We start from the raw sequence: 25,075 nt of genomic DNA, 5'->3' as shown, positions 1-25,075 counted from the left end.
GAGAAACAAAAATGTTAAATTATATTCCATGATATTCTTAAAATATATGTGTTGACTGAATATAAGTGATGTCTGCTAAATAATTCAGTTGATGGCGCAGTAATTTAGCCTCGGCACCTACATAATGCTGAGTGACTCACTCATTCATGGATTTGGATCAAAATAAATAAGTACTACCATTCTTTCTGTTAGTCTTTAATAAAGACATGTTTTGGTTATCCTGACTTGTACACCATGTATTCTAGTCTCTAAACGGGAAAATATTACCACCGTCTCTTGTGCATGTCATTTTCCTTATGGATCCATAATGAATTACAATGGCAATAAATATCATTGAATGACAGAAATATTGGAACAAAGTAGGCTAATGAAGCTAAACAAATTGTAGCTTACTGGAAAATACTATTTCAAAATTAATGGAAGAGGCAAGTGGATGGGGGGAAAAGACAGCATTCAGAGGTCAAGACAGCGCTGCTCTGAGACAAGCATGGGGGCTGGTCTTGATAAATCAATGAGATTTTTTTTTTCTTCACTGAATCTCCATTTGGGTATTGGTTAGACTACAATTAGGGTGTGGAAATGTTAGGATTATTTTGCTCTTACTGCAGTACATTATGAGCTGGAGCTGAGAGGATCACCAAAAATAAAGGTATTTTGGTTTCAGTGCATTTTCTTTTTAAAAAAATATATAGCCTATCAATGTGTAGGCATACTGTGTAAAAAATGATAATCGTGTACTAAAAACTTGAATGTGTTTTTACAGAGTATACACCCATGCTGAGAGCCATCCGTGAAGATCAGTGGACAAGGGCTGGACAACGAGCCGCACCGAATAAACACATGGATCCACAGAATACCACCTGGGATGAATCCCGAGGCAAATGTGGCTTCTTCATCAACATCTTTATGCTTTCGTTAATAAAATTATACAAATACTCTCGCCAGCTTTGACCCATGCCTGGGCCTGCAGGACACAAATGTGTTTGTCAGACAAATCATTGGGTCGAAACTACAGCACAGTACAAAACAGGAGAACACACATGGTTAATGTTCTGAAGAAATTATTTGTTATGGCTCCCGAGTGGCACAGCGGTCTACCACACAGACCAGTTGAACAATTGCGCGTGAATCTAAACCCACAGTTAATCATGTGCCATTCTAAGGTAGGCTATATTTTACATACAATTTTATCAGGTCTACTCATTGCATCTGTTTTCTAGCAATAAAGTAAATGATCAAGTTTAATATTCATTAAGTCACAGCATAAATTAAACGTCAGCCTACACAAACGTGGACTATATAATCAAATTAAATAAACTAGTCAAGACCCTGCCATTATTCTTCTCCATGTTTACTTTTATTTAAGACAAAATACACCCAGTTCTCGCATTATTTTTCAACAGGAAAAACAGACTTGGTCAGAAACACTAACTAATTGTAGCTGACTGATTTTCAAGACCCAGCCAAACAAATGTAGAATAACATTCAATACACAAACTTAGGCTACAGGCTACATAAAAAGGGGGTCCCAAAGGGGGTTTGATGGCTTTTGCAACTGCGCTTGAAGAAACTTTCAAAGTTCTTGAAATGTTCTGTATTGGCTGACCTTCATGTCTTAAATGTCTTAAAGTAATGATGGACTGTTATTTCTATTTGCTTGTTTGAGCTGTTCTTGCCATAAGATGGACTTGGTATTTTACCAAATAGGGCTATCTTCTGTATACCACCCCTACCATGTCACAACACAACTGATTGGCTCAATCTCATTAAGAAGGAAAGACATTCCACAAATTAACAAGGCACACCTGTTAATTGTAATGCATGAAGCTGGTTGAGAGAATGTCAAGAGTGTGCAAAGCTGTCCTCAAGGCAAAGGGTGGCTACTTTGAAGAATCTCAAATACATTTTGATTTGTTTAACACGTTTTTGGCTACTACATGATTCTATATGTGTTATTTAATAGTTTTGATTTCTTCACTATTATTTAAAAAAAAAATGAAAATAGTAAATCTAAAGAAAACCCCTTAATTGAGTAGGTGTGTCCAAACTTTTGACTGGTACTGTATGTCATTGTTGTGTTATCTTTTCACTCAGGTTCCCTTTATCTAATCTTAGGTTTTGGTTGAAGATCTGAGAATATTCAGTATTACAAATATGCAAAAGTTGGAGAAAATTTGAAAGGGGGCAAATAATTTTGCACAGCACTGCTGTGTATCTTGCATTTCAGGATGTACAGTGAAAACTTGAACAAGTTGGATTTACAACTAGAGCAGGCTAGACATTTGTGCAGGCGATTTCCAGAGACAATTCGTAGACAACAATAGATTGTTGCAACAGTTGCAACTGGGCTTGCAACTGTAACAACTCGAAAGAGCAGACGTTTGGCTTCATCGCAACAGTCAACTGTTTTTTCCTTGACATAGGAGCTGGAAGTGAGATACATTTTGCTGAAATATAGTGCTGCAATTATATGAAATACTATACCCTTCAGCTCTTGACACAGTACCTGAACAAGACATTCTGGCATTTTGAGATGACAGGTACATTTGGAAATACATTCTCATGCTTGATTGTGTCAATATTACTAAGTTGTACTTTCATGATGAACTTTATTAATTTCAGATGAGATATAATAACATCAAGATTTTCTTCAGATTAACTACATTCTATTTTTGGTATTAAATCAGTGATTTGAAAATGTTTCAAAGTGGAAGCATTCCATACTAATTCCTTTAATATACCATGTGGATCCCAGTAATCATGGACTTCTGTGTCATTCAAGATCATATACAATTTTGAGTATGACATTTTATTACTGGTCTGTGTAACCATGCAGTACCATACTCCAGTGTGACCTGTGGTGTCACACATCTCTCAGCTCCACCATCTTCCTGCGGATTTGTTTGATGTCCTTTTGCAGCTTCTCCTTGTCCAGCCGGGCTTTGGTGTCACCGATCTGCCTCAGCGAGTCTATGGCATCATGGGTAGACTGGAACCCTGGCCGTCAGAGAGGTGGGGGATAAGGAGAGTCAGTCCCTACAACATGACTTACAGCCTTGTAGACTCTCCTATAGGCTCTGCCTTACTGCTGCTGCTGTGTGTTGAACATTAAGAACCTTGTCAATTATGCATTGTCCCCCCCCTCTCTTTTCCCTTCCGTTCCTCTGAAGACAGAGTGAACGATCGAGGGGTCTGAAGCGCTAGCCTCGCAGCCTTATTAAAGCTGAGACTGAGGCGTGATTCATCCCTGGGTTTATTGCTAGTTTTATTTACTGAGCTGTCCCTTCGCCTTTTTCACGAGGGTTTCAGAAGCCCTGCCGAGTGAAGGCCTTAGAGCCAACATCAGCTCCTTGGGGAAATTAACTATAAACTGGGATCAGAAAATTGGCATTAGATGTCAACCCAACAACAGGCTGCCGTGCCTACGTCCGCCCCATGACTTATTAACAGAGAGATAGGGACATAGATAACATCGCCTCAACTCCATGCTTGAAGGCTTGGTGGAAGGGCCTGTTACATTTTCATTTGTCACCTTCCATCGGTTTCTTTTGGTTTTGATTTCATGTCACATCGAGTGGATCGATTTGACTAGACCCTGTTTATGGAAACCCCAATAAATAAATAGATATTTCACACGTTTGACTTACCTGATGTCTCATGAAAGACGATGTTTGTCACTGCTGTAACTATGCTTCGGTTGTGCGCTCATTGTCTATCTGCTCCAAAAGGCACCATTCTCAATTCGTTTCTGAGCTCAGGTGGCACTTAATCAGGCCTACTTAATCAGAACAGGCCCAAACAACTGTGAGGTGTGTAATTTAACTTTGCCAAAGAAATACAAGCTGAGAGCTCATTGCTAATGTAGGCCATTGGATCTAGGTCTTTAATGCACCTGCCCAGTTGTCCTATTTATCGTTCCTTCGCTGATCCCTATTGTGACAGTCATCCACACCGTATATAAGTTATACCGAATACCCAGAATTTTTCCTGGTAAAGGTCTCCTGTCTCTGGTATTGACAGTGTTAGTGAGGGTGTAAGTAGCGACCTGACTGGTAGTCCTGTTTGATCAGCTGCAGCTCTTCCCGGAGGCTGGTCTCCAATGTGCTGATCCTACTGTGGAGTTTTCTCTTCGAGTGCTTCACCCTGTCTCCCTGGTGCTCCTGTTCCAGCTGAATCTCTGCTCTCTCCACACGGACTGACAGCAGCCTGACCTGCTCACTGAGCCTCCCATCCACCTCCACCTGCACACACCCACATGCCTTACCATAGTCCAGCAGACAAACTGACACACACTAACACACATATATGCATACTACCATTTTGTCCTGCAGTAGTGACCGTAGCACCTCACTGCCATGTCTGTGTGTCTGTGCTGAGCTGCTTAGCTGTTGCTCTGTCCACGTCCTGAGTCTGTCTGTGTCCTCCCTCGTCTCCCTTACCACCCCAGAGCTTCTGTAGGAGGAATATATATGTTATTAATGTTATATCCACAATCAACAATCATATACACCTCACAAGAGTCACCTCTGAGAGTCTGGTTACGGATGGGGTACTGAGAAATCGGCCTAAACCGTTGCACAACTATGTCAATAGTCTATCTCAGATTTAGGGTGTGAAGAATGTTCAGCATCTCACTTCTTATTAACTGAGTATGTTTCTATAGCAGGCCCTGCAGTTGGATGGGAGGAGGAGGTACCCTAAACTATGTTCTCTTGGGTAGTTGTGCCAGTGACCTTCTCAGCAAACAGCACACCCTTTGTTTTGTTTGGTCTGCAAGCCAAGCACTTCACTCTGCTGCACTCAAATGCTGCCTCTCCATTAGAAGTCCACAGCCAGGCTTTCCCCATTGGAGAGGAGCGACTCCGAGACAGCCATCTGTCCACACTAATCTTAAATAGCAGAGGAAAGTCCCAAAAACAGTGCGGTGAAAGCTGCCACCTTGGATATGCCGAGTTAGCTTCCCACAAAGGCTTTCTGTAAGTTTTAGCACAATATACTCGATTACTCATCAATAACTGCCTCAAGGGTGTGAAGTTATGTCTTAACCCCTTAGCGTCTCAAGTAGAGCATGCCTCATTCCTCTCATCGAGTGTTTCCTCTTGACAGAGTTTCAGTGAGGCAGCATCTAGGGTGGGTATTGGTGCTCTGTGGGTTGTGTACCTGCGTGTGTACGTGCGTGTGGGTGCTGCGTGCGTGTGGCAATGAAAATGTCACAACCACCTGAGGAAATTTCCTTTTAAACCATCTAGTTCCTGTGTTTGAGGTGTGCGAAATCCACCTGCCACTTACATTTCACTGGATTGTTTGCGTTCAATTTTCTCTGGCGACTCTCTCCCACTCTTGCTCGTGCCATTTTTTTCCATTAATGTAATGACTGAGGAAACGTTTGTAATGACCTGTCAAACGCACTTAGGTAATGGCTGAAATGGGCTCAATGAAATACATTGGCTTTCCGTTGCATCTATAGGAGCGCTGATGCGATTAACACATTGTCTAGAGTAATGATTTAATAAGGTTGTAACGTTTACAAATTAGATGCGCCGAAATATGTATTAATTTATTCATGTATGCAACTACACCTAGTGTATATATGTGCAATTCCACGCGACAGCATCCTTGTGGAACGCTTTCGACACCTTGTAGAGTCCATACCCCGATGAATTGAGGCTGTCCTTACCAAAAGGGGGTACAACTCAATATTAGGAATGTGTTCCTACTGTTTTGTACACTCAGTGGATTTGAGCGCATTATAAGAAAAATATATACATTATACAATAAATGTAATACCTGAATTCCCACCAAAATGCCTGAACTTCATTCATTATTTGTCCTTGCCAGTAAAATGTTTTGTGCTATACTGTAATTCAGCCATCTGATGGATTATAGTTTGGAGTATCTTTATCCATTGTACAACTTGCATTCATTAAAATGTTTTTTTACAACTTTCAATGACCGTTGCTAGTGTGTGTGTGTGTGTGTGTGTGTGTGTGTGTGTGTGTGTGTGTGTGTGTGGTGGTTGTGTTGTGTGTGTGTGTGTGTGTGTGTGTGTGTGTGTGCTGTTTGTGGCGCATGCGTGTGTGTGGTTTGAAGGGGCTGGGCTGTGCAACATGATGTGCTTAAGATATTCATTACCTGTTCCTGGGGCCAGGCCATGATGGATTAGATACAGATGGATTACCTGCTTGGGTCAGATCTTAGTGTCTCCATTGTAAAAAAACAAAAAAAGAGGTGGATTCAACATTGACTAATGATTTTGCCTCACCACTTATAATGGCAAAGGTAGTGCATTTCACAAGGAAATGAGAGAGCTATCTCTTATATTGCCGATGAAAAATAAGCATGTAAGACCAAGCTTCCTTGATGTAGGGGCTTTGACCTAGTTCCTTCCTGGTGCTACTACGTGATGTACTGTTATATTCTGTGGCATAGAATACAGCATAGGTACTAGTATTCGTACCCCCTTCCCCCATCAATAGTATGATTAAGTTGTCTCTCTACAGGCTTTTTAAGGTCAGTGTCTAGGTTGTGTGTTAAAGGGGTTTACTGTAAGAGCACAAAACACACTTGTCCTCCAGGGCTTGATTTGGCTGTGCAGGTCAGTCCAGCTGTTTCTCTGGTCGTGGGTGTGCTCCACCAGCAACACTCCAGTCTGCTAACTGCCTGAGACAGCTGCACACACACACACACACACACACACACACACACACACACACACACACACACACACACACACCACACACACACTTTAAATACTTGACTTGAATCCACCATCCAATGTACATTAAAAAAGGATCCAAACATTTAAAGGTCCTTGTATGGACACTCCAGACAGACAGGAAGGCAGACAGACAGACGGACAGATAGGCAGGCAGACAGACAGGCAGTGTAAACAGTCAACTCAGCCTCAAACCTGGCCCCTGTGTGACATACACGTGAAGAGTTTATTTCCAAAAACGCTATATTCCATATTCGCTATATTCTGTGTTGATGTGTGTGAAAAATATTACTGTTCTCAGGTTTTTTGTTAATAGATTTTAGATGTGTACGATTTTTTTTCCAAAACGCTATACATCCATTGTTTAAATGACAAACATTTCAAATGTAAATGTTTTACATACAAATCTCATATTACTGTACTGAATTATTATTATAATTGTTTTTATATTGATGTCACAAATGTATCATTTGTAGAAGAAAAAAAATATGCAATGTAGTAATTTGTTACCTTTGACTGTGTAAAACCTAGCAGGACTACTTATTTATCTGAGAGTGAGGTGGATATATTGTATAGCAAAAACATTAAAATGAACACAACTTGATCAACACAACGTGCAATTCACTGGCTAGATGCAATCATAACTGAGGCTGTTTTTGGCTCTAAAGCCTTCATGTGTTTGTCAACCCCAGACCACAATTCTCTAATACTCTTATTTTATGAGAACTTGAGAATTGTGGCCTGGGGTAATATCCTCTTTCACTCTTCGTCCAACACAAAGTCCAATCAGTTTTTCCTACAGTCGTCATCCCTACTATCTACTGTATGTATTCAGCAAGAGCCAATGTTGGTTCCTTCAGTAAAGGAAGCTAAAATTAAAGAATCCTTTATGCATCTTGTCGTGAAGTGCTTGGTCAGGTTGAGTCTGACCTAAAAGCAGTCCAGTTGGTCAGAACCCCCTAACCTTGGTGTCCATCTCTCTCAGTCGCTCTCCCAGACCTGACTTGACCTCTGACAGCTCCTGTTGGAGCCTGGCGATCTCATGTGCCCTGTCGCTCACATCACCTGACAGCTTGGCAATGCTGGCGTCACACCTGAGAGTGAGACAGGGGAAGATAGCTGTCTTTACCGTTACAGTACAACACACTCCCACCTGGCTTGACCATCTCTGGGAAGTTTGGGTGTCAAATGAAAGCTAAGAGTCTATATTTTTGAGAAATTAAGTTATATATGCAGTACAAGTCAAAAGTTTGGACACACCTACTCATTCAAGGGGTTTCTTTATTTGTACTATTTTCTACATTGTAGAATAATAACGAAGACATCAAAACTATGAAATAACACATATGGAATCATGCAGAAACAAAAATGTGTTAAACAAATCAAAATGTATTTCATATTTGAGATTCTACAAAGTAGCCACCCTTTGCCTTGATGACAGCTTTTCACACTCTTGGCATTCTCTCAACCAGCTTCATGAGGTAGTCACCTGGAATGCTTTTCAATTAAAAGGTGTGCCTTGTTAAAAGTTAATTTGTGGAATTTCTTTCTTTCTCAATACGTTTGGTTGTGACAAGGTAGGGGTGGTATACAGAAGATAGCCCTATTTGGTAAAAGACCAAGTCCATATTATGGCAAGAGTATCTCAAACAAGCAAAGAGAAACAACACTCCATCATTACTTTAAGACATGAAGGTCAGTCAACATGGAACATTTCAAGAACTTTGAAGGTTTCTTCAAGTGCAGTCGCAAAAAACCATCAAGCACTATGATAAAACTGGCTCTCATGAGGACTGCCACAGGAAAGGAAGACCCAGAGTTACCTCTGCTGCAGAGGATAAGTTCATTAGAGTTAACTGCACCTCAGATTGCAGCCCAAATAAATGCTTCACAGAGTTCAAGTAACAGACACATCTCAACATCAACTGTTCAGAGGAGACTGCGTGAATCAGGACTTCATGGTTTTTTGTGCAAAGAAACCACTACTTAAGGACACCAATACGAAGAAGATACTTTCCTGGGCCAAGAAACACGAGCAATGGACATTAGACCGGTGGAAATATGTCCTTTGGTCTGATGAGTCATAATTTCTGATTTTTGGTTCCAACCGCCGTGTCTTTGTGAGACACAGAGTAGGTGAACGGATGATCTCCGCATGTGTAGTTCCACCGTGAAGCATGGAGGAGGAGGTGTGATGTGTGGGGGTGCTTAGCTGGTGACACCGTTTTATTTAGAATTTAAGACACACTTAACCAGCAAGTTAATAACCTGTTAATTCATATGCCTTGCGACAGTGATATATAGGCCTAAAGGCCGAGACAATAAGACACAGTGGCAGAATAAATTCAACCACACCTTTGATTTATCACAAAAACAGATAGCAACCTCTGTCCAGTGAAGTCCACAAAGCATATTGCATGTACAGTAACAGACAGTTACATGACCTATAGCATGGTCAAGCAAGTTAATGTTTCTGCCATTTTTAGACCATTAAACAACTATTGATTTAAAACAACAAAGAGGTACCGCAAGTCATAAAGTAAATATGAACTTCCTCCACTATTCCAGCAACATTTCAACATCAAATCACCTCTGCTTAGTCTAATACAGTGACAACTAAAAGATACCAAAAACAATTTAGTCCAATCAGCGTAAGTTAAATATGATGTGGCCGTTCATGGTTCTGATTTCTGTGTGCGTGTGTGTGCGTGCGCATTCCTGCAAATAGAATAACATGTTGACTCACCCTTCTTGTAGAGAAACACCAATTTCATCCTCCTCTCTTTCATGTTGACGAAACGGTCTGTCTGTCTGTCTGTCTGTCTGTCTGTCTGTCTGTCTGTCTGTCTGTCTGTCTGTCTGTCTGTCTGTCTGTCTGTCTGTCTGTCTGTCTGTCTGCTTCCCCTGACCTGCACTCAATCTTCCCCCTGTGTTCCAATAAATACCTTGGTTACTTCATCCCCATCTCCTCATCTGAGTCTGTTCTTGGGTTCCCCTGTTCCACTCTGCATAACAGTTAGCAAGTTAACATTAGCCTTCTACGTCTAGCTACATATTGAACTAACATCCTCTCAGGCCAGGGGCACAATGTATGAGTTGATGGTTGGATCAGAATCGCAGTTATAATTATTGGCCAGTACGGAGAATTAAGTAAAACCTCAAGTCAAAATCCCTATCTCCATCCATGGCTAATTTAGGAAAGGGCCAATTTTAGATAGCTGGCTAGCTAGCCATCGGAAGACGACAACACAACGAGATGCAACAATTAAAGTTTTTCTGTCAATGACGTATGCTCTCAATGGGATTTGATAGTAGTGACACCAAATCCAAGCTGGCTTCCCTCTACACTTTTTTTTGGTGCGCCAGGACCATTCACAGTTGAGCTCGCTCAGTTTAGCTCAACACTGATTGGCAAATTTTTTACACTTTTTGTCAAGGAAGGACAGATGCTCGCTGGCTTCCCTTGGCTTAAATGCTACAGGCGGCAACAATGTCAGCGAAAGCAGACAAGGCGGACTGATCCAAGATGGCGGATTGAACACAGCAGTGTAGATCACCTCAAGAGAAAAAGTAATATTCAATATCAGTAAGTTAGACTAAATATTAGCACTTCACAAACTGGTGGGTAATAACCTTCAATCTGGATAAGAACACAAAACAAATCATAAGACTAGAGTAATGTATCAACAATATTACAAAAACAAGTAACACCCAAACATGGAGAGTAAAACAGGGGAACAAATCTCAAAACAAGAATGTGAATCTTCTACAGACACAGACTAATTCATCTTTTCACCACCGGGAATGGTAAAGGTCGAAACCGATCTGTTAAAATCACTAAATGACAAACTGGGCATACTTGAACTAGTCAGTAAGGATATAAAAGAGTTGAAGGCAAGCCTCGAGATGAGTGACGAAAAGTCTTCGACATTGGAGAAAGACACAAACAAGCTGAAAGGGACAGTCAATAAGATTGAAACCGATGTTAATGAACTTAAAAAGGAGATCATCGTTCTGAGAGAAGCCTTACTTGACATACAGACTACAGTAGATCCATGAGAGAAAATCTGGTACTTACAGGTATCCAAGAGAAAGAAGGAGAAGTTCCTGAATGTGTAGTTAGAGAGTTCCTCTTACAGCGCTTCAGATCCCAACCAAAGCTATCGACAAAATCCAACTTGAACGTGTACACCGTATCGGACAGAGAGGGCAGAGTTATGAACGCCCAATCGTTGCCAAATTTGCTTTCTTTAAAGATAAAATAATGGTTAAAAGCCAGGGTAAAAGACTTGCTGGCACGAAAATAGGCACGAAAATAGTTCCCGAAGGAAATTGCAGAACGTCGTAAAGTTCTGTATGCAATCTTCAAGGAAAATAGATTGAAAGGGAAATACGTAGCTCTCGTAGTCGATAAACTGTATATTGATAACCAAATGTTCAGAGACACAAAGACTACTCCATGGCTATTCTAAAAATTACAAAGTTCTCATAGAGGAGGCGAATAATGGAACACACAATACTAGCCATGGTAGGGATTGTAATAGTACAAAAAAAAATAGATAGAAAAGCAATCTTCAAATATAACTAATTGGAACACCAAAGTACTAATTCAACATGGTGTGGATAAAAATACAGAAGACAGAAGGCACAGTATGTGGGTGTGTGTGGATGTATTGTGATGGAAGGTGTTGTGTGTGTTTTTTAGTGTTTGGGAAAGTGTGGCGTTAAGTGAGTGAGAAAGAAAATAGTATTTACATATGTATGTCTGTGAGCAGGGGTTGTGAGAGAGCTTTCAATTTTGTGCAGATGAGGGATATACATTTTATAATGAATTATACATGTAATTAATTTATTTATTGTCCTATCATGGTGGAACTGCATTTTAAAATAAATTATAAATTGCATTGATTTATTTACTGTCCTCTCAGGGTGGAACAACATTTTTTAAATAAATTGTACATCTAATTTATTTATTTATGGTCCTATCTTGATGGAATGGTCCACAACCCTATACCCTAGACACAAACCTGAATGACTCAGACACTAAAGAGAAGTCCTTATCTGTTTTATGGGCCTGCTGTAAGCTGCCTGTATGCAACCAAAATGCGGTCAGAGACCTTCTAGAGCAGCACCGCCCCCTCAAGATTCTGAGCCTGCCTGGCAGGGTTGGTCCTGCAAAGCCAGAGCCCCCCGATGGGAGAGCATAATACACAGGGAAATTCTCAAAGCTGCTAATGAGAACCTTGACGACCTTGTACGTAGCCGGTGGGGATTCCGGTGGGGTTCCCCCACCCAGGCAGTGGCAGTGCTGGCAACACTAGCTGTAGTAACCCATGGGGAGGGGTCACACTCTGACATTCAGAGAGGGGGCATATTATTGTGGCCCTGGTGGCACAAAATCATCAAAGGTCTGACTGCACGGAGATGCTTGGGAATATGGTCACAACGGGGGACCAGCGTGTGGGTGTTTCAGGGGAAGGGGGTACATCTGATCTCCATCACCTAGGACGTGACAATGGTTAATCAAATCTCCCCATTTCTGCCCATTTTTGCACAGTTTTGCAGGTCTTCTCATACATCTGCAACTGTACATGCATTCGTAAATCAAGACCTTTCTTGAGTTGGGCTCTGGGATGGTGCAACTGTTGAGCGTCTGAGTGTATGGTTGTTTGTGGGGGAAAGGGGTTGAGTGTGTATGAGTGTATGAGTGTTTGTGTGTGTGTGTGTGTGTGTGCGTGTGTGTGCGTGTGCGTGTGCGTGTGTAGGTGTGTGTGTAGGTGTGTGTGAAGGTGTGTGTGAAGGTGTGTGTGTGTATCCCACAACTGTTGCGAGGAAGTAAAAGATGTTAGGGACAATATAGGAGGAATCACAGTAATTGTTTGCTGAAATAATAATTTCTTGCCAAAATTGTAATGTTCGTAATGGCAATCCTTCTAACAGGTAACAATCCTTTGCATAAACGGCCTACATTACGACAAATATTAATTGATAATTATGGAAATTAATATAAACAGGATTTTAAAAATATATATATATATTTTTTTAATAGCTATATATAATACAAATTGAGGTGAGGGCGATGGATCTGCTTCTGTTCTGTGGGTGGCACTGTGTGCTCTTTTCGAAGGATGGGTCCCGATCTCCGGGGCCATGGGATCCAGGGGATCGGGGTAGGTCTGCCGACCATTGGGATGACAACCCAACTCGAGATGAGGAGGGGTTTTAGCGGGTGGAATAGTAGGGAGCAATTGGAGGGTTACTTAGTAGCAATGCAAATATCATGGTACAGTTATATAGACACTGAATCATCATGTTACTTTTTAATGGTACATTTACAAACATACACTGCCGTTCAAAAGTTTGGAGTCACTTAGAAATGTCCTTGTTTTCCATGAAAACGTAAATGAAATGAGTTGCAAAACGAATAGGAATTATAGTCAAGACGTTGACAAGGTCATAGATAATGATTTTTAATTGAAATAATAACTGTTCCTTCAAACTTTGCTTCGTGAAAGAATCCTCGATTTGCAGCAATTAACGCCTTTCGGACGTTTGGCATGTCAATTTGTTGAGGTAATCTGAATAGATTTCACTCCATGCTTCCTGAACCACCTCCCGCAAATTGGATTGGCTTGATGGGCACTTCTTACGTACCATACGGTCAAGCTTCTCCCACAACAGCTCTATAGGGTTGAGATCCGATGACCATGCTGGCCACTCCATTTTAGACAGAATACCAGCTGACTGCTTTTTCCCTAAACGGTTATTGCATAGTTTGAGCTGTGTTTTGTGTCATTGTCCTGTTGTAGGAGGAAATTGGCTCCATTTAAGCGCCGTCCACATGGTATGGCATGGAGTGATAGCCTTCCTTCTTCAAGATCCCTTTTACCCTGTACAAATATCACACTTTACCACCACCAAAGCACCCCCAGACCATCACATTGCCTCCACCATGCTTGACAGATGGCGTCAAGCACTCCTCCAGCATCTTTTCATTTTTTCTGCGTCTCAAGAATGTTCTACTTTGTGATCAAAACACCTCAAACTTAGATTTGTCTGTTCGTAACACTTTTTTCCAGTCTTACTCTGTCCAGTGTCTGTGCTCTTTTGCACATCTTAATCTTTTCATTTTTTTGGTCAGTCTGATAAATGGCTTTTTCTTTGCAACTCTGCCTAGAAGGCCAGCATCCCGGAGTCGCCTCTTCACTGTTGACGTTGAGACTGGTGTTTCGCGGGTACTATTTAAGGAAGCTGCCAGTTGAGGACTTGTGAGGCGTCTGTTTCTCAAACTAGACACTGAAATGTAATTGTACTCTTGCTCAGTTGTGCACCAGGGCCTCCCACTCCTCTTTCTATTCTGGTTAGAGTCAGTTGGCGCTGCTCTGTGAAGGGAGTAGTACACAGTGTTGTATGAGATCTTCAGTGTCTTGGCAATTTCTCACATGGAATAGTCTTCATTTCTCAGAACAAGAATAGACTGATGAATTTCAGAAGAAATGTCTTTGTTTGATGATGCTCCAGATACTCAACTAGTCTAAAGAAGGCCAGTTTTATTACTTCTTTAATCAGTACAACAGTTTTCAGCTGTGCTAACAAAAAAGGCTAATGATCAATTAGCCTTTTAAAATAATAAACTTGGATTAGGTAACACAACATGCCATTGGAACACAGGAGTGATGGTTGCTGATAATGGGCCTCTGTACGCCTATGTAGATATTCAATTAAAAAATCTACTGTTTCCAGCTACAATAGTAATTTACAACATGAACAATGTCTACACTGTATTTCTGATCAATTTGATGTTATTTTAATGGACAATAAATGTTATTTTCTTTCAAAAACAAGGACATTTCTAAGTGAGCCCAAACTTTTGAACGGTAGTGCATATATATAGATATATTTACAAAAAATATATATGGGGATTGGAAATGATGCAGACAATTACATTGAAAAAACTGTCATACTTGTTTGGGCCAGACAACATCAGATAGATGGCACTGTTTCCCTTGCTCGGATGCTTTCTCCTGTGTGATACATTCAGCGTCTTGCTAATCAATGGAACATTATGAAACACAGAGAGGGCGCAGGGCGCTATTGAATATGTCAATGTCTGTCACCTTGATTACTGAAATTTCTCCTGACCTGTACACCTACGTTGTAAACGTTCATTCACAGGCTAGGTTATAGCAACCTCATGATGGGTACCGGAAAAATGTGAGTATCACGTAGTAGCCTAAACCTATCAATGTTACATTGAACTGGGTGAACGTATTATGAACGACAGTCATCCAATGTGCTGTAATCGAAATAGAAGGCCAAGCTCATTAAAAAAATGATAGTTCTCTTCGTATTAAACGGCACCGACCACCATTGGTCTGACTGCACTGTGTAGCTCTATGGTTCTTTTAATTGACCTGGTCCAGTAGTTCGCAACCTTTTTCCGGTTACTGTACTACCAACTGAATTTAGCTCTGTCTGGAGTACATCTGAAGTACCCCCCTCATGTACATTTTACCAGTAAGCCTATGGTCTCATGAGTCTTCTCAAGTACCCCCTGTGGATAGGCTAAGTACCCCCAGTGGTCCTACTACCCCTGGTTGGGAACCACTGGTCACTGCCTTTTTATCAACACAAACAGTGCTTCAGTTAAATGTATTGTGTCATCACCTACTGTAGCTTCCCCCTTTGCTTTGTTACAAAGCACATTGTGGAGAGCAACAATGTATGAGGATACTTTTTACTGGTACTCTACACTTAGTTTGACTTGTTGACAAGAACAGTAGACAACCTGCTTATTAATGAATTGCCCAAAAGAGGTAAATAGTTCAAGTTGGAGAGCTTTAGGCAACCTTGGTAGACACTAAATCAACACAGGACTGAACAGCCACTTCTCTCCCTCCCTTGACGGTCCTCCCCAACCTCCATGCATGACGCCATCTATAATCTAGACTGGGCTAACCTGCTGTGACCCACACACTTATCCTCAAATATGATGAAGGGAGATGCTTCCTAGCAATTTTCTACTTGGACGAGTATCAAATACACAAACACACTCAACACACGCACGCACGGACACACACACTTCTAAGTATGGTAGCAATATAATTTCCATATTGCAAATTGTAAAGTTCTGCTTTGCCAGGTATGGAAATGAAACAGACTTTCATGCAACCCATCATAACACTAAATAACACTAATGAGTGTTATTGTTTGTGTGAGTGTATGAGTGTGTGAGAGACAGTGACTCAGTTATAGTAGATGCGTACCTGGCCACCCTGCCCCGGAGGTCTCCAAAACCAGCCAGGTTTTTGTGATCCAGACTCTGCATAGCAAACGAGGTCCCAGAGGTGACACTGTCCCGCTGGGCTATCTGACTCTTCAGAACCTGCGGGGAGAACAGATAGAGGCACTGTCAGGTGGTATAGGCCTGTTGCTAGAGATCATCATCCCTCACGCACTACTCTCCTTTTGCATGGACAGTCACTCGCGGAACCATTCAAATGAGTTAAACTCCGCTCAGCCTATTTCACACGACCGTGGCCTTGCAGATAAACCAAAAGAATATTGAGCACCTGTATGACAGGTGTATTAACTTTATCACATCTCTTTTTCCATGTAGAGGAGTAAATTCCTGGCTCTGCCTATTGCTTCTCTCACACACACCAATTACCTCGTAATTTATAGTTTTCATTTCAGATGCAGTAACCGTGAATGGCGAACATTTTGTCCCAAAAAATACCCACATTTTGCCATGTCCCCTTGTGTTTGTGAGGTCATTATTTCTGTGGAGGAATATATGACTTCAGATACGGATCTATTGGATCTAAATCTATTTCATGCGCCACTGTTATTACGCAATCCCTCTTCTAAGTGGCCCTGTTGGCAACCGCTCCAGAACTCGTTCAGGTTTATTGGATGTCGTTAAAATTTCTGCTTACTTATGAGGAATACGCCATGAGCCTGAATGAGATTCAGCGAGGCTTTGCTCAGTGCGGCATAATCAAATCAGCCTGATCTGGCAGAGAGAGAAAGAGAGAGACTCACACAGAGACACTCACAGATGTAGGATCTTAATTTGAGCCAGTTTTCTACAGCAGTAAAATCATCCTGCAGCAACAGGACATTTGAATTATTATGTAGATTATAATTAATGGACATTTTTGTAGGGTTGATACATTTTACGTTAGGGCAAATCAAGTTTGAAATCTCAAAGTGGAAATTACAAACTTTAGAAGCCTTTTTAAAACACAAATACACCTATACGTTTGCATTTCCTGCTTTGCAGGAAAATTCTCAGCAACAAATGGTGATCAAATTAAGATCCTACATCTGTAACACTCTCTCGTCACTCTGACCTCGCGCTCCTATACTCACCGCTCTCAGGTTTCTACACTACCATATGTATTACATGTACTCCTTCCGTTTACAATAGTGTTTATTTATTTTCTGTTATGCGCTTGTGTCTTGTGCATTTAGATTTTCATTGAACTTGTGTACACAGGACAGTAATACCACACATGCAAGTTATGGTCACGATTATGATGAACATGATTACATGAACCAGTTTTGTCGTTCTCTGTGTACTGTTTACTGGCTGTTATCATAGAGTTTATTATCAATGTCAACTGAAAACAGAACACATTTATATATGTCCTGTATGTATGCTACACGATGACAACAACGGAGAGAGACGTGATGCTACAGGCCACTACCTGTATGTCAGTGCTGAGCTGTTTGACGATGTGCGTGATGGTGAGGATGTGACTCTCCAGCAGCCTGCGAGAGGAGGTCTCTGACTGGACAGAGCCCTGGGTGAAGTGCAGACTGGCCACCACCTCCTCCTTGATCCTCAACGCCTGCTCAAGCAGCACGCTCATCGTACGCTCCTGATTGGTCAGACGGCCTTCTATGACATCAGACCTTGGGGAAAAGGGGGAAGATTTTAGATTCCTCTGGTAGCACTTGATGTGCGTACTGCCGTTTTGGTTTGGGTTTGACATAGTATTGTGCTACGACCAGTTATGTGTCTCACTAATGTGATTCATCTGTATCCGATGAAGCTACAGATGTAGGATCTTGATTTTTTTTCACCTTTTTGTTGCTGAGAATTTTCCTGCACAGCAGTAAATGCAAACGTGTAGTGTATCGGAGGTTTTAAAGGCTGCTGAAGTGTATAATTTCCACTTCAACATTTCAGACTTGATTTTCCTTAACAAAACATGTATCAACCCCTACCAAAGATATCCACTAATCCACATAATAGTTCACATTTCCTGTTGTTGCAGGATTAGTTTCCTGCTGTAGAAAACTGGCTCAAATTAAGATCCTACATCTGTAAACTGTAAGGCTGCTTGCTTGTTTTCTTCAAACAATGAGATTACCCTGTAGCATTGCATGGAGCTATGTATATAAACAGATCTGACTTGGTTAACATTGCACCTAGGCAGAGAAAATCAAGGCAAATTCAATCTACCCTCCAAGAGGATTAGAAACACCTCTATCAAATCTGAAACATTGTCAATCTCTGTATATCCACCCGGACGTCTCCATGGGAAAGCTGCATGGCACTGTGTTTGTTACCGTATCCTCGGGCCTTTCACAAATTGTATTTCCCATTGACTAAGTCTCTGTGGGTTTTCTGACACACTATCGTGCAAACTCAATGTCTCCACTGCACTGATTGAATGAGGGTTGCTAATGAAAGGAATCGTGAGAGACTTTCTGAAGGTCAGTTTTGAAAATCTTACAGTGCATTCGGGAAAAGTATTCAGACCCCATCCCATTTTCCACATTTTGTTACGTTACAGTCTTATTAAAAAATGTATTAGATCGTTTTTCCCCCCCCTCATCAATCTACACACAATACCCCATAATGATAAAGCAAAATCAGGTTTAGGCATTTTTTCGCATTTATTAAAAAATATGTATTTTTAAATTTAAACATTTACATAAGTATTCAAAGCATTCAGTACTTTGTTGAAGCACCTTTGGCAGCGATTACAACCTAATGTCTTCTTTGGTATGACACTACAAGCTTGACACACCTGTATTTGGGTTGTTTCTCCCATTCTTCTCTGCAGATCCTCTCAAGCTATGTCAAGTTTAATGGGGAGCGTCGCCGCACAGCTATTTTCTGGTCTCTACAGAGATGTTCGATCGGGTTCAAGTCCGGGCTCTAGCTGGCCCACTCAAGGACATTCAGAGAGACTTGTCCCGAAGCTACTCCTGTGTTGTCTTGGCTGTGTGCTTAGGGTCGTTGTCCTGTTGGAAGGTGAACCTTCGGCCCAGTCTGAGGTCCTGAGCCCTCTGGATCAGATTTTCATCAAGGATCTCTCTATACTTTGCTCCGTTCATCTTTCCCTCAATCCTGACTAGTCTCCCAGTCCTTGCCGTGGAAAAACATCCCCACAGCATGATGCTGCCACCACCATGCTTCACCGTAGGGGTGGTGCCAGGTTTCCTCCAGACGTGACGCTTGGCATTCACGCCAAAGAGTTCAATCTTGGTTTCATCAGACCAGATAATCTTGTTTTTCATGGTCTGACAGTCCTTTAGGTGCCTTTTGGCAAACTCCCAGCGGGATGTCATGTGCCTTTTACTGAGGAGTGGCTGGTGAGTGCTGCAGAGATGGTTGTACTTCTGGAAGGTTCTCCCATCTCCACAGAGGAACTATGGAGCTCTGTCAGAGTGACCATCGGGTTCTTGGTCACATCCCTGATCAAGGCCCTTCTCCCCCGATTGCTCAGTTTGGCCGGGCGGCCAGCTCTAAGAAGAGTCTTGGTGGTTCCAAACTTCTTCCAATTAAGAATGATGGAGGCCACTGTGTTCTTGGGGACCTTCAATGCTGCAGAAACATTTTGGTACCCTTCCCCAGATCTGTGCCTCAACACAATCCTGTCTCAGAGCTCTACGGCCAATTCCTTGAACCTCATGGCTCGTTTTTTTGCTCTGACGTGCATTGTCAACTGTGGGACCTTATATAGACAGGTGTGTGCCTTTCCAAATCATGTCCAATCAACTGAATTTACCACAGGTGGAAACATCTCAACAGGATGCACTTGAGCTCAATTTTGAGTCTCATAGCAAAGGGTCTGAATACTGATGTAAATGTGTTATTTCTGTTTTTTAATTTTTATACATTTGCAAACATTTCTAAAAACCTGTTTTCGGTTTGTCATTATGGGGTATTGTGTGTAGATTGATGAGGATTTTTTTGTATTAATAATTTTTAGAATAAGGCTGTAACGTCATAACACAATGTGGAGAAAGGGAAGCGGTCTGAATACTTTCCAAATGCACTGTAGGTTTAACTCACTTGTCATAAGGCTGGTGCGGCTGTAACATCGACTCATGTGACATGATTCCTCTTCATAACAGTTTTCTGTTTCCCTGAAAAGAACATATCACATTTTGTTAAGCATGCAAAACAGCGTTCACCTTGACAGATAACATGAATTCCATTCGCTGTCACAGTAAATGGAAATGGGGTCACGGGAGGTTGCTCTTCAATTCGAACACAAGACACAAGTAATGTTATTTCCATGAACCTTATCTCAACTCCCTTATGTAACACCGTACCTATTAACCCGTCTGAGAAGTCCGTTATCCTCTGTAGTATATCATTTTATCACGTTTTATTCATCAAGTGAACTTACAAAGAAAATGCAGGATACTTACAAACCAATGTCTGGTCTACAGTCTGTTGTGCTTAATGTGTTTGTGTTGTTCACTTGGTTACTGCAGCAAAGCTGAATGGGGTGTGCCAGTGTGGACTTGGCAACGTGATAATGAGGGATTGATGTTGTGTTAGCACTGAGCTCAGCAAGCAAACCATCTTTTAACTTCCTCTATTACTTTAGTGGCTAAAGTATAGTCGTTTTGGCAATAAAGTGTAGTATTTCCAGTATTTGTGTGGTAGTGGACCAACAATACTTTTCAACGTGGATTTTTATTGAGGCTGGATTGTTCTGGAGTGCTTCTTTCACAGAAATTCAATTTAGATATGTATTCGGTCTGTTTGATTAGTTTCCATGTCTGTCGGCGCTCCACTATGGCCATCTCCTTCATTGAAAACTGCTGCTCTAGCAGAGCCTCATTAACATCTGTAAAAAGCCAATTACATATTTACAAACCTGTGCTAAAATGTCCCCTTTCCCAGACTAAATGTTAATATCTACTCAGGGGAAATACTTTTAATTGCCCCAGCTGAAATGCTTGTGATTGCGTTAAGTGATTAAATTGGAACATTCTTAGTTGAGGATAACTTTCTTCTGCCCATATAATTATCTCATAGAGAAAGGGATTAGATGAACATACGGACCCGTCCCTAAACCCAGTCAAACACCTCTGGGCCATGGCAGAAGGTTCTAGTGGAAGATGGTCTCAACACCAGTACAGGCAACACTCCCGCAGTGCAGATTTAAAAGCTGACCTGGTGTCTCATTCCCTTGCCCTCCAATCGATGCCATGCTGATTAAAGTAAGACGACTAGCACTGTGATTGATTTAGCCTATCCTCCAAATTAATCCGTCTAAGAGCATCTCTTAATCCAAGATATTTTTTTATTAGGCTGTACTTTCCCCCCCCAACATTCTCTTGAATTATTTACCCCTTTCCAAGTCTAAATTACTGTGTTGAAAGAATATCTACCTTCCTGAGTGATTTCCCCCCCCCCTTCTCATTTACCCTATACATATGTAGGTTACAAGGGTGGAGGTACTGTACATATATTCAGTGAATTACAGTAGTCATGTGATTTGGAACTGTGAGCTTATTTGTCTGTTTGAATGAATTGCTTGTGTGCTCTGATTGGTTGCCGTTGTGACCATGAAGAATGCACCTCCACCTGTTTCCTTAAAGATGGTGGTTCATTTTCCAGTGGGACAGGGGGAAAGACAGGGACCGAGCTGCTATTGTCTCCAAGTCCCCTGCACCATCTATAGTCTGAGAAACAACATTTACATGAGAGTTGAAGTTGTTCAATTAGACGTGGAGTTTGGATTAAGTACTTGGGGTGTGTTTTGACTTTCAGGTGTCATGAGTTGTTTCATGAATGGATTGTGGCAGGGGTGGATAGGCAAAGTGCTTTAGCGGTTTATCAGATCATCTTATAGGGATCATGACCTACATAAATGTACATCCTAGTCCTTGGCCTGTTCCTCATTTACTGTCACTCAGATTGCACCATATACAGAATTCATGCTCACAATCCCCATTTTAATGCCATCATCTAGGTGTAATTGCAATGGTTGTGTGTGTGTGTGCCTAAGCTGGGCCTAAGCTTGTCTCCTTTAATATTACTTTTCTGAATATGAATATCATACAGTGGACGCCTATGCATTTATCGCTAAAATCTCCGACAGCTGAACCACGAGAGACAACTATTGTTTTAGGAAAGTAAAAACGAATACAACAATAAAGATTTTAATAGGCTACACATCAAAACACAATAAATATTATTTTGGGTCATTTGTTATGTCCAGTTTTTAATGGCACGTAATTAAGGATCAATATGGCCTGTTTATTGATGGGGCTGGTAGAGCCCATTTTGGAGGTTTCTTTCTCGCTCTCTTTCTCTCGGATCCAAACCACGGACCTTTCCACTGACCTTTTCAGAACGGGCGGGTCTGACTGTCCTCGGGTCCATTATGAACAGATCTCTGTTTTTTGAAAATGTATTTATGCATATCGGGTCAAGTGGGAAAGCCACAGATCCAACTTTTTGGACCCGTGAAGACCTCTAGTTCTGAGTCCTGCTTCCAATCCTTACATCAGACAATCCCACAGGATTACACTGTCAGTGTCTCTTTTTAAACAGGCAAGTTGTAAATGCAACAAGTACTGATATTGTATGATATAATAGCAATCTCAGCTTTCCAAGAAAACAACATTTAAGACATATTTTAGAGACTATTTATACAAAAAATGTGTATACAACCCATATAAACTGTATTTATGACTATATGACAATATGTTAGGTTAACAATCATTCTATTACACAATTTCGGTGTAATTGTTTTATTTTCTTTCACGAGTAAAAATCTGGATTATGCGCGCTCCCTTCTCTCAGAGAGAAAGTGCATTCATTCACAACAGAGGGAAGGCATCAAAAGGACTAATTTATTCGGCTAATATTCATTAAACTCACGCATGCACACGCACATCCCTCTTGCAAAATGAAAACAAAATCTGCTAGCCTTTGTCAATGGCATACAATTCATTATGAAACGCAATCAGAACATGTGATAATTTGAACCCACTAGCATGGGTTGACCAGGGGGAGGCGCATTAAATATTTTAATATGTCCAGTCAGTCTTACGTTCAGTTCTCTACCCTATCTCTATTGGAAATGTATATTGTAACTACTAACTACCAACGCATAAGTTATTAAGCGCTGTCCGCTGTCTGTTGAAGTATGTGTTGCCATCTGTTCAACTATGTGTTTCCATCTGATTCTGACTCCAATAAGTGTGATGATTTTTCTGTCCATGCAGCCTGTGTGAACTTCACATTTATGGCAAGCGCAACGTTTCCGCTCCAAAATGTTACCGTTTGACCGCAACACACCACGTTTGTCATGAAATTCACACTTCAGGCGCACACATTCGCGGATGACGAAGACCCAGAAGACCTGCACGACCCCATTCGTTTTGTGGGGCTCATTGGCGCTGGAAATTGATCATAGTGGAGGTGCAGTATCTTCATTCAGCCAACGGTGACATTCACGACGCGGTGCGCGCAGACTGGCAGGCTGCTGTACCGGCACTATGGAGGAGAAAAACAAGGACGATAACGCCACGAAGGGACAGGAATCGATGTCCTATCAACGGAGGATATGGAAGAATTTTCAAGAAAAAACCAAACCGTTTTTGAGTCCCAAATTGGTCTCTGAACGTCGCAATCCCGACGGTAAAAAGGAGACGGGGTTATGGATGTTTAAAAGGAAAAAGAAACAGTTGGACCGTGTCTTTTCGTCCTCACAGCCCAATCTCTGCTCCTCTACCCCGTCGATTTTCCCGGGCGACCTGTCACTCGGCGGTACAGCGGACCCTGGGAACAGCAGCACGGGGCAACCTATGCAACAGCTGCTGGGGGCGGATGGAGTGTCGGCAAGCAAGCCAGAGCTAACGGGACACGAGTGCCCAAAGCTCATCGTCTCCCATTTAATCATGTCCCACCAGAAGAGCTCCTCTCTCGGCTCTGCATGCTTCGAGAAGCTGGTAGTAAAATCTGCGGACGTTGGAGAGGAGGAACAGCTCCGCAAAAACGCCAGTGATTCTGTGAGTAACCTGAAAGTAAACAAACGTGCCACACGTCTCCAAAAGCACCCCGTAATGATATGTGTGAATGCATATTAGCAGGTTGTTTATATATTTTAAGAAAATTGAAGAGGCTGTAGAAGTGGCAGTTTATGGACAATGACATTATGGTATGATGGACTTTCCATTTTGAAAGCTACTAGGTGTCCATAAATTGCCTTCAAATCCCATCTCATTACTACTACACTGACACAAAATCTCAATTACAGTAGACCTACAAATTCACTGTCTGTAGCTATGGGGGAGCAGGGTTTGAACCAGAAGCCCTGCAAAACAAGACACGTGTGCACTACCCCCTGTGCCATAAAGGTCCTGACCTCTGGGCAGAGCCTGTAGTAGGAAACATCCTCAATTGTAACACCAATCTTATTAAATGTATTTTTTAAATGTTCTACATGGGATGCAAATTATTAACATTCAAATGTGCAAGTGGAGTCAGCTATAAATGCTACAGCAGTAAAATGTAATTCTAATGTACATAGACAAGTTCAATGTTTATTTGGCTGTAGGTTAATCACGCAAGCAATGCGTCTGTGGATCTATCTGTATACTAGCCATCTAAATGAGCTAACTAGCTACCTTCACTTACCAGAAGTAGCTGAGACAGAGCTGACCTTTTTGTTTTGTTTTATTATTATCCAGTGTCCAGCATGCTGGCACTGGTCATGATGAGGAGTCTAAAATATTCTCAATCCCTTGCTGAATGAAAATAGCCCACAATTCCAGTTTTCATCCAGAAGCTCAAAGTAGCAACATCAAAGCAACGTTGTAACAATAGACCTGCCAGTGTTTTCAAAAATCTCTTCTCCTGCACATCATCAGCTGTTGCACCCAGACAGACAGACACACAGACTGACTGACAGCCAGGAGCCAATATTATTAACCGTTAACGACATGCATTTGTCAGCTAAATTACACTTTTATTCTGTATCACTCAACTCTAATTTATAATGAGTCTCGTTTGTAATGAGAGGGATATAGCTAGATATACACTACTGTTCAAAAAGTTTGGGGTCGCTTTGAAATGTCCTTGTTTTTGAA

The 25,075-nt window shown here is 41.5% G+C and overlaps 1 protein-coding gene and 1 pseudogene across 1 annotated transcript; one reads left to right on the top strand and one right to left on the bottom strand.

Moving 5' to 3' along the window:
• Nucleotides 1-1,355: 1,355 nt before the first annotated feature.
• On the bottom strand, nt 1,356-20,425 carry fam81b (family with sequence similarity 81 member B). The gene is made up of 9 exons (XM_070437093.1): nt 20,393-20,425; nt 20,031-20,104; nt 17,428-17,635; nt 15,982-16,100; nt 7,680-7,809; nt 6,545-6,669; nt 4,317-4,452; nt 4,046-4,241; nt 1,356-2,997 (listed from the first exon to the last, which is right to left on the bottom strand). Exons 2-9 carry the CDS (start codon nt 20,072-20,074, stop codon nt 2,864-2,866), a joined length of 1,092 nt encoding a protein of 363 aa, XP_070293194.1. The 5' UTR covers nt 20,075-20,104; nt 20,393-20,425; the 3' UTR covers nt 1,356-2,863.
• Nucleotides 20,426-23,226: 2,801 nt separating this feature from the next.
• Nucleotides 23,227-25,075, top strand: part of LOC111958077 (multiple C2 and transmembrane domain-containing protein 1-like) — a 215,076-nt pseudogene continuing 213,227 nt past the window's right edge.

This window comes from Salvelinus sp. IW2-2015, linkage group LG33, assembly GCF_002910315.2.
Source record: "Salvelinus sp. IW2-2015 linkage group LG33, ASM291031v2, whole genome shotgun sequence".
In the NCBI taxonomy this organism is placed as follows: domain Eukaryota; kingdom Metazoa; phylum Chordata; class Actinopteri; order Salmoniformes; family Salmonidae; genus Salvelinus; species Salvelinus sp. IW2-2015.
Note: the sequence above shows the minus strand (reverse complement) of the source record. Positions and strands in the feature narration are given on the sequence as shown.

Excerpts from the sequence above, each read along its gene's own strand:
- fam81b (XM_070437093.1), bottom strand. The coding sequence starts at position 20,074 with ATGTCACATGAGTCGATGTTACAGCCGCACCAGCCTTATGACAA. Across the intron at positions 16,101-17,427 it reads AGCTCAGCACTGACATACAG|GTTCTGAAGAGTCAGATAGC; the intron begins GTAGTGGCCTGT and ends TTCTCCCCGCAG. Across the intron at positions 2,998-4,045 it reads CAAACAGGACTACCAGTCAG|GGTTCCAGTCTACCCATGAT; the intron begins GTCGCTACTTAC and ends TCTGACGGCCAG.